The 13,483-nt window shown below is 45.4% G+C and overlaps 1 protein-coding gene across 2 annotated transcripts in view; it reads right to left on the reverse strand.

Annotated features, from left to right (window-relative positions):
• The window catches only part of PPM1D (protein phosphatase, Mg2+/Mn2+ dependent 1D), a 35,320-nt gene extending 22,251 nt beyond the window's left edge, over positions 1-13,069 (reverse strand). Inside the window, exons 1-2 of one of the 2 annotated variants that reach the window (XM_036340253.1) lie at positions 12,367-13,060; positions 484-712 (exon numbers count right to left, since the gene is read on the reverse strand). In XM_036340253.1, coding sequence (XP_036196146.1) covers positions 484-712; positions 12,367-12,823 — 686 coding nt within the window. In that variant the 5' untranslated portion in view covers positions 12,824-13,060. Of the gene's footprint in view, positions 1-483; positions 713-12,366 lie in introns of both variants that reach the window. The other variant, XM_036340254.1, reaches the window with a different exon arrangement.
• Positions 13,070-13,483: the final 414 nt, after the last annotated feature.

Raw genomic sequence — 13,483 nt, forward strand, 5'->3', positions numbered from 1 at the left:
CTTGCCGAAACCGGTTTGGCTCGGTGGATAGAGCGTCGGCCTGCGGACTGAAAGGTCCCGGGTTCGATTCCGGTCAAGGGCATGTACCTGGGTTGCGGGCACATCCCCAGTAGGAGATGTGCAGGAGGCAGCTGATCGATGATTCTCTCTCATTGATGTTTCTAACTCTCTATCTCTCTCTCCCTTCCTCTCTGTAAAAAATCAATAAAATATATTTAAAAAAAAAAAAAAAAAATCCTTGCATATGTTGTTACTTGAATTCCACTAAAATATTTCCCTTTGGAGCCATTATCAGAAATAAAAGTCAATTCAAAGTAATGAGATAAATATGAATGCACATGGGTACTTTATCAGGCAAACTAAAAACATATAATACTGAGAAAAATCACTTCATCAAAAGGGAGAAATAGGACAAACTGGTTAGTAAAGCAGAAAAGGATTAAATAGACCAAGAGAGGAAAGACAAAACAGCATAATGATTACCTCCCACCAAGTCCTTCAATTCGTTCTCTTTCCTTGGGAAGTTCTGGCTTATGGTCCTGTGTTACTTCCACAGCTCTGACAAAATCATCCTTTGGGTCATCCTGAATTCCAAGAACCACGCCTGAGTCACCCACGTGAGCTACATACATCTTCATGCCCCGTATGATGACCACACTGGCCGTTGTCCCCGACGTGCTGGGAAGACCCGTCATAGTCTTTGGCCATTCTGCTGTAATACGAAATAAAATATTTTACTCTTCCAGGTAACTTATGTTTTATTCTAATACAGTTTATGTATCATATGCTGAGTTAGCATTATAAAATTTTAATTAGCATTGGGAAAAAATTTTTAAATATATATCTTTATTGATTTCAGAGAGGAAGGGAGAGGGAGAGAGAGATAGAAACATCAAAGATGAGAATGATTGATCGACTGCCTTCTGCACACCCCCTACGAGGGATCAAGCCCACAACCCATGCATGTACCCTTGACAGGAATCGAATCCGTGACTCTTCAGTCCGCAGGCTGATACTCTATCCACTGAGCCAAACTGGCTAGGGCAGTATTGGGAAAATTTTTTAAAAAATATTTTGAAAGCTATTAAAGGACTTGAATTAATCCTTTCATCATTACAGAATGGGGCAAAAGTAGGTTTACAGTTGTATTAAGATAATACATAATAACACAAGAACAAACTGTTTCATATACAACTGTAAAGCTACTTTTGCCCCCTCCCCCTGTATATCCAGGGACAATGCTAACATAGCCCTAACAAGACTGTTATGGAAAAGCTGTAAACCAGAAGACTAACAGAACACAATAGTGAGCACAAAAACAGACCCATGCATATTTTGAAACTTACAAACAATGGAGAAAGGATAGACATTTAATAACTGGAATTAGGACAAGAGAGAGAGAAAAAAACAACTTTGGGTCCCTGATGCCAAACACAAAAAATCAATTACAGGTACATTAAAGGTCTAACATGAAAAGAAAAACTAAAATGCTTAGAAAATATATAGGAAGGTACAGTCATGATCTTAGGGTAGGGAAGGATTTCCTAAAGACAAAAGAATGGACTAGCCATATAAAAAAAAATTACTGCGAAGTTGTACTACCATCAAATTTAAAAGTTTCTGTGTGTGTGTGGGGCGGGGGGGGGGGGGGGGGGGGTGGAGAGGGTGGGAAGAGATTACCCGAAGAACTTTGAAGAGTCTTCTAAACCATTCTTGGGTTAGGTAAGTGGGAATTATATGCGTATAAATAGATTTAATAAAAGAACCCTATCTCCCCAAATCTTTTGTTTCCTCTATATCAGTGGTTCTCAACCTTCTGGCCCTTTAAATACAGTTCCTCATGTTGTGACCCAACCATAAAATTATTTTCGTTGCTACTTCATAACTGTAATGTTGCTACTGTTATGAATCATAATGTTAATATCTGATATGCAGGATGGTCTTAGGCGACCCCTGTGAAAGGGTCGTTAGACCGACAAAGGGGTCGCGACCCACAGGTTGAGAACCTCTGCTCTATATCATTGTGTTTGTTTTCTAGACCTGCCTTAACAAATTACCAAAAATGTATTGTGTCACAGTTCTAGACGGCTAGAAGTCCAAAGTCAAGGTGGTGAGTGGCAGGTCCATTAGCTATATTCTACCTAAAAGCTCTGAGGGAGAATCATTCCTTGCCTCTTCCCCTTCACTGGCAATTCCTGGTATTTACTCTCTTGTAGACTTCTCACTCTAGTCACATGGCTATCTTTTCCCTATGTGTCTTCATATCATCTTCCCCTGTGTGTCCCTGGGTCCAAATTTCCTCTTTTTTTTTTTTTTTTTTTAAATCATCACCCGAGGAGGGCATGTTCATTAATTTTTAGAGAGAGGGAGAGAGAGAAACATCAATCAGTTGTCTCTTGTATGCGCCCCAACTGGGAACCAAACCTGCAACCTAGATATTTTGAACCTGTGACCTTTTGGTATATTGGCAGACACTAAAACCAAATGAGCCACACTGGCCAGGGCCAAAGTTCCTCTTTTTATAAGAACACCAGTCATATTGGATTAGGGCCCACCCTAATGACTTTATCTTAACTTTATAGATTACCACTGTAAAGACCCTATTCCTGCGTGAGTTGGTTTGGCTCAGTGGATAGGGCCTCAGCCCAAGGACTGAAGGGTCCCAGGTTCGATTCCAGTAGCCTGTAGGGGTACATGTGGGAGGCAACACAATCGAACTGTCTTTCTCACATCCATGTTTTTCTGTCTCTCCCCCTTCCTTCTACTCTCTAAAAATCAATGGAAAAATATCGAGTGAGAATTAAAAAAACAAACAAAAAAGACTATGCCCAAATAAGGTCCTATTGTGAGGTACTAGGTGTTAGGATTTCAACAAAACTTTTTTTGGAGGGACACAATTCAGTTCTTCTTCCTCTGTCCCCCAAATTCAGTTCTTAACAGTCATATCAAATTATTTGTTGTTTCTAAGAGTTATATGGGGTCTTAGGCCAGTGTTTGCCTAAGTGTTTGCATTAGTTGACCAGAAAAGTTTTAACCACAGTTCTAAACTAGTATGCTGACAGCAGACTATCTGCTTACTGTTTTCTTTATTGATGAATTCAGCCCTATCTCACCACTCCATACATGGGCTGTTTGCTTACCATCTTGAATATGAATGAGAGTCCTGATGCCTTCTACCTCTTATTGATTCCATGACTTACATTTTTCTGAGGGGCAGTTGCCTGCAACCTACCCTTTGGAACTAGTTTTGTATTACAGGTCTTTGAAAATAACACAAACTGACTCAATCTACATTAAATAGGGAAAAGAACTTGGGAATTTATTGGAAGGACATTAGGTGGTTCACAGGTGTCAAATAGAGAGAAGGATACCTCTGAGGTTCTAGTGATAGAAACTGGTGGACACTCATTGAAAGACTTTAGCCTCTGGGATGAATCAAATCCAATAGAAGGTGAATGGGTGCTGGACAAGTGTGCGCTATAATATCTATATAAGAAAAGCCTAAGTGACCGTTACAGCGGAACCACCAGTCACTATGATGCGCACTGACCACCAGGGGGCAGATGCTCAACACAGGAGCTGCCCCCTGGTGGTCAGTGTGCTCTCACAAGGGGAGTGCCGCTCAGCCAGAAGCCAGGCTCACGGCTGGCGAGCGCAGCAGTGGTGGAGGTAGCCTCAGCGGCCTCCATGGCAGCGCTAAGAAGCAGCGAGCTGAGTGGTAAGGAGGAGCGAGCAGGCAGGCGGTAAGGAGCGAGGGGTCCCAGACTGCGAGAGGGATGTCTAACTGCCAGCTTAGGCCCGATTCCTGGAAGCAGGACTAAGCCGGCAGGTGGACATCCCCCGAGGGGTCCCGGACTGTGAGAGAGTACCCAGACTGCGAAAGGGTGCAGGCCAGGCTGAGAGAATCCTCCCAACCCCCAGTGCATGAATTTCATGCACCGGGCCTCTAATTATAAATAAGGGCTCAAATAAAAGCAACATAGCCTTTTCTTTCATTTGGATTATTTCCTAAGAAAAAAATTCTCAAAAGCTGAATTATTTAGTTAAAGATAATCTTTTTTAAAAATAAATCTTATTGATTTTTACAGAAAGGAAGGGAGATACAGAGTTAGAAACACTGATGAGAGAGAAACATTGATCAGCTGCCTCCTGCATGCCCTCCCACTGGGGATCGAGCCCACAACCAAGGTACATGACCTTGACCTGAATTGAACCCAGGACTCTTCAGTCCACAGACTGATGCTCTATCCACTGAGCCAAACCGGTTAGGGCTAAAGATAATCTCTTGATGATTATTAATAACATTTTCAAATTGCTTTCCTAAAGGCTTTTTTATATCTTCACTAGAAGCCCACTGCACAAAGATTTGCGCAATAGGCCTTCCTTCCCTTGGCTGCAGGCACCAGTTTTCCTCTGGCACCCAGAACCCAGGCCTTTGGGGCTGCAGCAGAGAAGCCAAGCCTCTTCAGTCTTCACTCGTGCCTGTGTATGCAAATTAACCACCATCTCTGTTGGGTTAATTTGCATAGTCGCTCTGATTGGCTAGTGAGCATAGCAGAGTGACACCAATTTGCATGTTTCTCTTTTATTAGTGTAGATACTTACTTTGGCATTAGAATTCTGTAAGAACTCTTAGCATAATGATTAGCAGTACGATATATTGACTGGGTTTGAATCCCAGGCATCTCCACTTATTACCTGTGTGATTTTGGGTAAAACTTTTGTGCCAGAGTATCCTCCTCTCTAAAATAGAGATAATGATAGTACCTACCTCCTGAGAGTTAAATTACTGTATGTTAATTGGTACATAAGTATCCCAAGTTTTAAATTTATCATGTTCTCTATTTAGAATAGTTTTACTTCATTCAAAAATGTTATATTTTTATGTTATAAAATGTATTAGGCCCTAGCCAGTTTGGCTCAGTGGATTGAGCATCGGCCTGCAGACTGAAGGGTTCTGGGTTCGATTCCTGGTCAAGGGCACATACCCAGGTTGTGGGCTCAATCCCCAGTGGGGGGTGTGCAGAAGGCAGCCAATCAATGATTCTCTCTCTCATTGATGTTTCTACCTCTCTCCCCCTCTCCTTTCCTCTCTGAAATCAATAAACATAAATTTTTTAAAAAATGTATTAGTCTTTGTTTTAATGACATGTATATTTTCTTACTATACTTTTCTTAAGTTAGAGTTCATATACTGATACTATCTTTTTAATATGCTCCTAGTTTTGTCATTTTTAAATAATTTAAGATTCAAATGTAAAGTAGGAAACAAGGAAGACTAATTAAGTATGTCAAATTTTAAAGATGTCAATTACTTTATAACTAATATACTGCAGTTCCCATAAGAACTTCAACAGGGTTTTTTTTTTTTTTTTTAATTTTGCAAGGTGCTTCAAAAGTTTATCTGGAAAAATACTTAAGATAATATTGAAATAATTGAGGCATACTTAAAATCGCTATTTAAGTACCATAAATAGATGAGTAGGATGAATCCAGAAATAGATCTGAGGCAAATGTAGCAAATGATAAAGGTGACATTTCAAATGAATAGGGAACACATTCAGTATTTTTAGATCTTTGCAGCATATCTCTTTGTACATAATGCTTTTGACCAAAATGTGGTTTAAATAATGTTAATATTGTGTCTTTGAATATCTTTTTATTTTTAGCTCTTTTTCTTTTATCCTTTCCATTTTGTTTTCGGTACTTTTTGCAAACAGCTGAAGTACTTGCATACTGTAGGTATTTGTTTTCTAAATGTGCTTAACCCCCCTTTACGGGAGATTACCTCACTTACCTCACTTACCTTTATTGTGATAATAGATTTTTTATTTTCAATTCTTAACTGCAGAAAAAAGAATCTCTACTAGCTTACTTACTAATAAAAGGAACATGTTTTAGCCCTGCTGGTGTGGCTCAGTGGTTGAGCATCAACCCATGAACCAAGAAGTCCCTGGTTCGATTCCGTTATGGCACATGACTGGGTTGCGGGTTCGATCCCTGGTGTGGGGTGTGCAAGAGGCAGCTGATAACTGATGTGTCTCTCTCATCGATGTTTCTACCTCTCTATCCCTTTCCCTCCCTCACTCTCTAAAATCAACAAAAATGTGTTGTTGTTTTTCAAATTTTAGCAAAAGCTATACTTAACCCATAAAATAATTGAAGCTAGGCTGAGCTTCTCAGAATGATGTCTGTAACCAAACTATAGAACTGCATGGGCTAGGGAACTGTCTGCTATGATCTATGACTACAAAATTGATGCCTTATTTTCTTTTAACTTAAACAAACTGTGAAATATAACATAGCACACATATTGAAAAGGCCATAAAACATAAGTATAATGAATAATTATAAAATGAATAATTATAAATTGAACACCATCTGGTTAAGACAAACTGCTAATTTGAAAGTATATATGCACCACCATGTTCAATGCAGCATTATTTACAATAGCCAAGATATGGAAGCAACCCAACTCCCCATCAATAGACAAGTGAATTAAAAAGTTGGTGTATAAATATACAATGGAATACTACAAAGAATGAAGTCTTAGTTTGTGACAGCATGGATGAACCTAGAAGGTATTATGCTCAATGAAATAAGTCAGTCAGAGAAAGGCAAATACCATATGATTTCACTGATATGTGAAATCTAAAGAACAAAATAAATGAACAAAAAAAATTGAAAGACTCAGACACAGAGAACAGACAGATGGTTGCCAGAGGAGAGGCAGGATTGGGATGCTGGGAGAAAAAGGTGAAGGGATTCAGAAGTATCAATTGGTAGTCATAAAATAGTCACGGGGATGTAAAGTACAGCATAAGGAATATAGTCAATAATCTAATCTAATAAAAGAGAAACATGCAAATTGACTGCACCTCCGCTACGCCCAAGCCATGCCCACCAGCCAATCAGAGCGACTATATGCAAATTGACCCAACCAAGATGGCAGCCGACAGCCACGGAGCTGGAGCAAGCAGGAGACTTGGTTGCCTTGGCGATGGAGTAAGCCAAGCTTCCTACCTGCCCTGGCTGGCTGTGGCCTCCGCTCAAGGCAACAAAGTTTCAATTATAGAAGATATATAAATCCCAGATACCTGCTTCCTGCCAGCCTCCACTGGGAGCTTGGGTGGCTGAGGGCCGTGGCAGCCTGCAAACAGCCATCAGCCCCTCACCCAAGCTGGCCAGGAACTCCAGCGGGGACCCCCACCCTGAAGGGGGTATGGCCAGTCTAAAAACAGCCCTCAGCCTCTCACCCAGGCTGGCTAGGCACCCCAGCGGGACCCCCACCCTAATCCGGGACACCCTTCAGGGCAAACCAGCCGGCCCCCACCCATGCACCAGGCCTCTATCCTATATAATAAAAGGGTAATATGCAAATTGACCCTAATAGCAGAACAACTGGGAATAACTGGTCATTATGACACACACTGAACACCAGGGGGCAGACGCTCAATGCAGGAGCTGCCCCCTGGTGGTCGGGGCGCTCCCACAGGGGGAGCTCTGCTCAGCCACAAGCCAGGCTGACGGCTGCCAGTACAGCGGTGGTGGTGGGAGCCTCTCCTGCCTCCTCAGCAGTGCTAAGGATGTCCGGCTGCAGCTTAGGCCTGCTCCCCGCTGGCAAGTGGACATCCCCTGAGGGCTCCTGGGCTGCCAGAGGGATGTCTGACTGCCAGCTTAGGCCCAATCCCCTGGGCAGCGGGGGGGCCTAAGCCAGCAGGTGGTCATCCCCCGAGGAGTCCCAGACTGCGAGGGCACAGGCCGGGCTGAGGGACCCGCCCGAGTGCACAAATTTTTGTGCACCGGGCCTCTAGTACTGTAATAACTAGGTATGGTGCCAGGTTGCAAGAAGGGGGCCATTTTGTAAAGCATATGATTGTCGAACCACTATGCTGTACACCTGAAAGTAATACAAAATAATATTGAATGTCAACTGTAACTAAAAAATAAACGGAAAAAAAACTTTTCTGATGAAGCCAGCAATATTACCATATATGACATTTTGCTATTGTATAAAATGCACGAATATTTAGAAGATCTGCATAATTCAGAGACCCAATATTTTCCAATTGACTAATACATCATGTCACACAGGTAAATTTCATTTTGAATCTTACAAGAGAAAACAATGGATTTTAATGTAAAATGACAAAAAGTTCATTCATAAGGTTTCAGATTCCATTTTGACTAACCTTAAGAAACTAGTATAGAATACCCATAATTATCTAAAAAAAAATGAATAAACTATTTATCCTTTCCCTAACATATTTGTGTAGTAGAGGCCCGGTGCACAAAATTTGTGCAGGAGGGGGGGGGGTCCCTTAGCCCAGCCTGCACTCTCTCCAATCTGGGACCCCTGGAGGGATGTCCGACTGCCTAAACGGGCAGTTGGACATCTCTCTCACAATCCAGGACTGCTGGCTCCCAACCGCTTATCTGCCTGCCAGCCTGTTCACCCCCAACCACTCCCCTGCCAGCCTTATTGATGCCTAACTGCTCTCCTGCTGGCCCGATTGCCCCTAACTGCCCTCCCCTGCCAGCCTGGTCACCCCTAACTGTCCTCCCTTGCAGACCTGGTCACCCTTAACTATCCTCCCCTGCAGGCCTGGTCGCCTCTAACTGCCCTCCCCTGCTGGCCCAGTCACCCCTAACTGCCCTCCCTTGTCAGCCTGGTCGCCCCCAACTGCCCTTCCTGCAGGCCTAATATTACCACATATGACATTTTGCTATTGTATAAAATGCACAAATATTTAGAAGATCTGCATAATTGCCTCTAACTGCCCTCCCCTACTGGCCCGGTCACCCCTAACTGCTCTCCCCTGCAGGCCTGGTTGCCCCTAACTGCTTTCCCCTGCCAGTCTGGTCCCCCTCCAACTGCCCTCCCCTAAAGGCCTGGTCGCCCCCAACTGCCCTCCCCGTAGGCCTGGTCCCCGTAACTGCCCTCCCCTGCAGGCCTGGTCCCCCCACAACAGCCCTCCCCTGCAGGCCTGGTTGCCCCCAACTGCCCTCCCCTGCAGGCCTGGTTCCCCCCAACTTCTCTCCCCTGCAGGCCTGGGTCCCCCCAACTTCCCTCCCCTGCAGTCCTGGTTCCCCCAAACTGCCCTCGTACCCCCAACTGCCCTCCCTTTCAGGACTGGTCCCTCCCAACTGCCCTCCCCTGGCAGCCATCTTGTGTCCACATGGGGGCAGCCATCTTTGACCACATGGGGGTGGCCATCTTGTGTGTTGGAGTGATGGTCAATTTGCATATTACTGCTTTATTATATAGGATGAGGCTTCCTTTTCCTTTTTTAAAAAGAAATATATATATATATTTTATTTCAGAGAGGAAGAGAGAGGGAAAGAGAAACATAATGAGGGAGAATCATTGATCGACTGCCTCCTGCACACCCACTACTGGGGATCAAGCCCGCAGCCCAGGCACGTGCCCTTGACTGGAATCGAATCTGGGACCCTTCAGTCCGCAGGCCGATGCTCTATCCACTGAGCCAAACCAGCTAGGGAAGGCTTCCTTTTCTTTATATGCTTCAACTAGATAAGATAGTACAACAGACTGAATGCAGAAGTGGATATGAGAATATTTCAATATTTTTTTGGGGGGAAGGGTGATGATTCACTTAAAAATATATTAAGTTTATTTTTTTACTAGAGTAATAATTTTTTTAATTTCTCAATCTGAATTTCTCATATACTGTAGTAAATATGATCAATGTAGGCCACATAAAAGCTCTCTGGGATTCTCAATTACTTCAGAGTACAAAGGATTCTCAGAGCAAAAGTTTGCCACAACATTCAGTGAAATAAGTCAGTCAGAGAAAGACAAATAACAAATTAAATAAACAAACAAAACTGAAACAGAGTCAGACACAGAGAACAGAATGATGGTTGCCAGAGGAGAGGGGAGTTGGGAGGCTGGGTGAAAAAGGTGAAGGAATTCAGAAGTACAAATTTTTATTACAAAATAGTCATGGGACTGTAAAGTACAGCATAGGGAATATAGTCAATAATCTATCTATATAAAAATCTAATCTGCAAAGTGTCCCCGTGGGAGTTCAACTGGGAGACCAGGAGTTCTATCATTCGCTATGACATGCACTGATCACCAGGGGGCAGCGCGGAACGAAGGGAGGCCCCGGCTGGCAGCTGGAAGCTGGGGAAGGAAGGCCCCAACAGGCAGCCAGAGGCCCCAATGGGCCCTGATCGCCAGCCAGGCCTAGGGACCTTACCCATGCACGGATTTCATGCACCGGCCCTCTAGTACTGTAATCACAAGGTATAGTGCCAGGTTGGAAGGGGGGACCACTTTGTAAGGTATATGAGAACAATTGCTATAGCCCAATGGGTATAATAATAGTAGAAATAAAGGATGGATGTTTAATTTTAAAAGAAACAGAACTTTTCACAGAAGAAAGCATACTGACTTAGAGACTGAAGAGTATATTTTTCAGTTTTTTGGGGAAGAGGGAAGGAATTCAATAAAATGGAATATTTCACTGTACCCTGTGATAAAAGAGAAGTAGACTGTGATAAAAATGTGTACAAGAGATAAAACTGAATAGGGGGGGAGCCTGAAGTTGGATTGGAAAGGGCTTGGCCTTTACATTATAAAATGTAGTTTATTCTATAGAAAATGAGGACCCACCCATGAATTTGAGACTGAAGCACTTTTTTTCCCCAACCTGCATCTCCTGTGTGAAAACTTCCATAATACTCAGCATATTCTTTTTTTATTCAAGTTTTGGGGGTGGAGTACAAGGTTTAGCTGTGGCATGAAGCAAGCATTTATCGGGTATATAAGGCTCTGAAAGCTTGATTCAAAAGGTAAATGTACATCAATAAACATTCACATTCAACAGCATGGTCCCTGCTTTATTAAAAAATGTTCAAGTAACTGGGTTTATACTTTATCCTTTCAGTACAAACATATGGCAAATTCATGCTGCTTCAAGTGTACTGCTATATAAACAGGACTCAAATAATTCTTTGTGTTTAATCTTCCGCTATCTTGTCTTGCTGTCCACTCCTGGTAGCACTGCAGACAACATAATGACATATTTCTGGAATATACTGCAGTGCTTTTAGCACTGCTCTGCCTACACAAAAACAAAACAAATCCATAATAGGGGCCTCTGGGATTCGAAGGGAAACGCCTCCAACAGGCGGACTGGTTGTTCTATGAGTCAATCAAATTATTCTTGGCAGAAAGCCAGGTAAATAGGAAACAGACTCAAAGAAGCTAATCTACAATTCTATGACTATACCTTTTTAAAATGTTCTGTATTTGACCAATCTTTACACTCTTCACTATGTCTCTGCCCTCTGCTAAAGATAAATTATGCTACCAAAAACAAGAGGATTTTTAAAATGATGTATTGTCTCTAAAAAAGATTCACGCCATTCATTCAGAGCAATGTTAAAGCAACTATAACTCTGCATGATATAATACGTTGGGTACAGAGACACTGGCTGCTGTAGAAAACATTTAACGCTTAGTTAAAACTACAACTAGATCGAATTTTTAGATATTAAGGTCTCTATTTCCTTTTAGCACAACGGTAAATCCTCCTTATCTCTTGCTACTTTGACAAGCTATTACAACTTATCAGGACTTTTCAGTCGGAACTGAGGAGAACTACCTGGCAGCATACAACTAGCACCGGTAAGGCCAACTACCCACAAAACGTGTACTGAACTTTTTCAAAGCCCTGGCAGAATTTAACGTGGGAACAGTTTAATATGTAACAATGCACCCCGCGCTTTTGTTTTTTTCATAAGCCGTCCACGCATCGAGATCCTACAAGCAAAACCGAATTCCTTTCGAGCGACTGGATGATTACATCTTCGCCTTCCTAAAATAGCCAACAGTTTACTCCAACCACCCGCGACCTGGGGTCAATCTGGAGAACCGACACCATGAGCGGCGGCAACCGATAGGGACGAGTCCTTCATGAGCAAAGTAATGACAGACTCGAAAGGGGTGCCCTAGTTTTTGCCATCTCCCGCTCCCATCGCATGGCCCAGAGAGCAGCCCATCTTCAGTTGATCTTTTGGCCAAAATCTGGCGTCAGGTTTCCAACACGTTTTCGCCGGCTGCCACCTAAAGCGAAGCCGAGGAGGGAGAGGGGGACGGCTTGCCAAGGATCCGCAGAGGGTGGAAACCGGGCGAGGAGCGGTTGCGGGGAGACGGCAATCCTTTCCCAAGGCCACTCTGTTTGCCCGGACTTCCACCCCGGAAAGTGCTATCAGACCAAGAGCCTTCATGTCCACCCATGTGCACTTTGCTCGGGGCCCGCGCGGGGCCGGGGCCCTAAAAGCCCCCAACCGCCTGCAGAAAAGGCGGGCGCCCACACAAGCCAGGGAACTTACCCAGTTTCTTCCACATGGCGAGGTGACAGGCGAGGAAGCCCTTGCGGATGGCAGCGCAAACCTTCGCGGGCTCGGACGAGGTGAACCCCTTCTGCTTCTTGATGAAACCCCATAAGTGCTCCCGGGCAAACTGTGCCGCCTCCCGCCCGCCGTGCCCATCGCACACGGCAAAAAACGCCACCGAGGAGCGGCGGCGGCAGCAGCGACCGGGAGCCGGCGAGGCCCCCGCGTCCGGGGCAGGGTCGCCAGCTTCTCGGGCCCCCACCGCTGGGCCTTTCGCCGAGACCTCGCCGCCCGGAAGAGCCGGCGGTGACGGCTGCGAGAACGACCGCCGAGGCGAGCGCTTTTCTTCAGGGGTCGGCTCGGGCTCTACCACGATCTGAGTAACGTCCTCCATGTACTTCCTCCCGCCCTGGTCGGAGAAGACGCTCACTCCCAGCGAGTACAGCCCCGCCATGGCCGGCCGGCCGGGGTCCCGCCGATACCGCGCAGTCCGCCGAATCCGGCGGCGGGAGAAGCCCTCCGCGGTCACCGGCCAACTATTGTTTACCTTCGACGCCGCCGAAAGGGGGAGGGGGCGGTCCCGGCGCGGGAGCGGGGGCGCGCGCTGTCGGGACTTGTCCGCGAGCGCTGGGCCGACAGGAGCCGAGGCGCTGCGCCTGCGCAGTGCGCCTCCTCCGCCCGCCCGCGCCCACCACACAAATCGGACGTTCTCCCCGGCTGTCGTCACTCGGCTCTCAGGGCCCGGCCAATCCGGGCTCGAGTTGGAGCGAACCCGGCCTCCGCCCCCAGCCCTTGCTCCGCCCTTCAACGGCCGCGCTTCCCATTCCCAGCGCGGGCGCGGGGTTGCGCACTAGGCGCTTCGTTTACCCCTGGCAGTGGGCGCCTCCGCCCTCCCAACTTATCCGCGAAAGCCGGGCACTTGGGCAGTTTGGTCTGTCACCTTGTTGCCCTGTCCCCGGGGTCGTAGTGCACCCTACTGACCTTGGCGTTCCGCCGCTCGCCTGGCGGGGAAAAGCCGTGTAGGCTCGGGTCTCCCACGAATCTAGGGGGAAAGCCCTTCCAGTCCTTGAAGTGAAATGGCGGGAAACCCCACTTGGTTAGATCGTTTGCGAAC

Source organism: Myotis myotis, unplaced genomic scaffold, assembly GCF_014108235.1.
Source record: "Myotis myotis isolate mMyoMyo1 unplaced genomic scaffold, mMyoMyo1.p scaffold_m19_p_17, whole genome shotgun sequence".
Classification (NCBI taxonomy): domain Eukaryota; kingdom Metazoa; phylum Chordata; class Mammalia; order Chiroptera; family Vespertilionidae; genus Myotis; species Myotis myotis.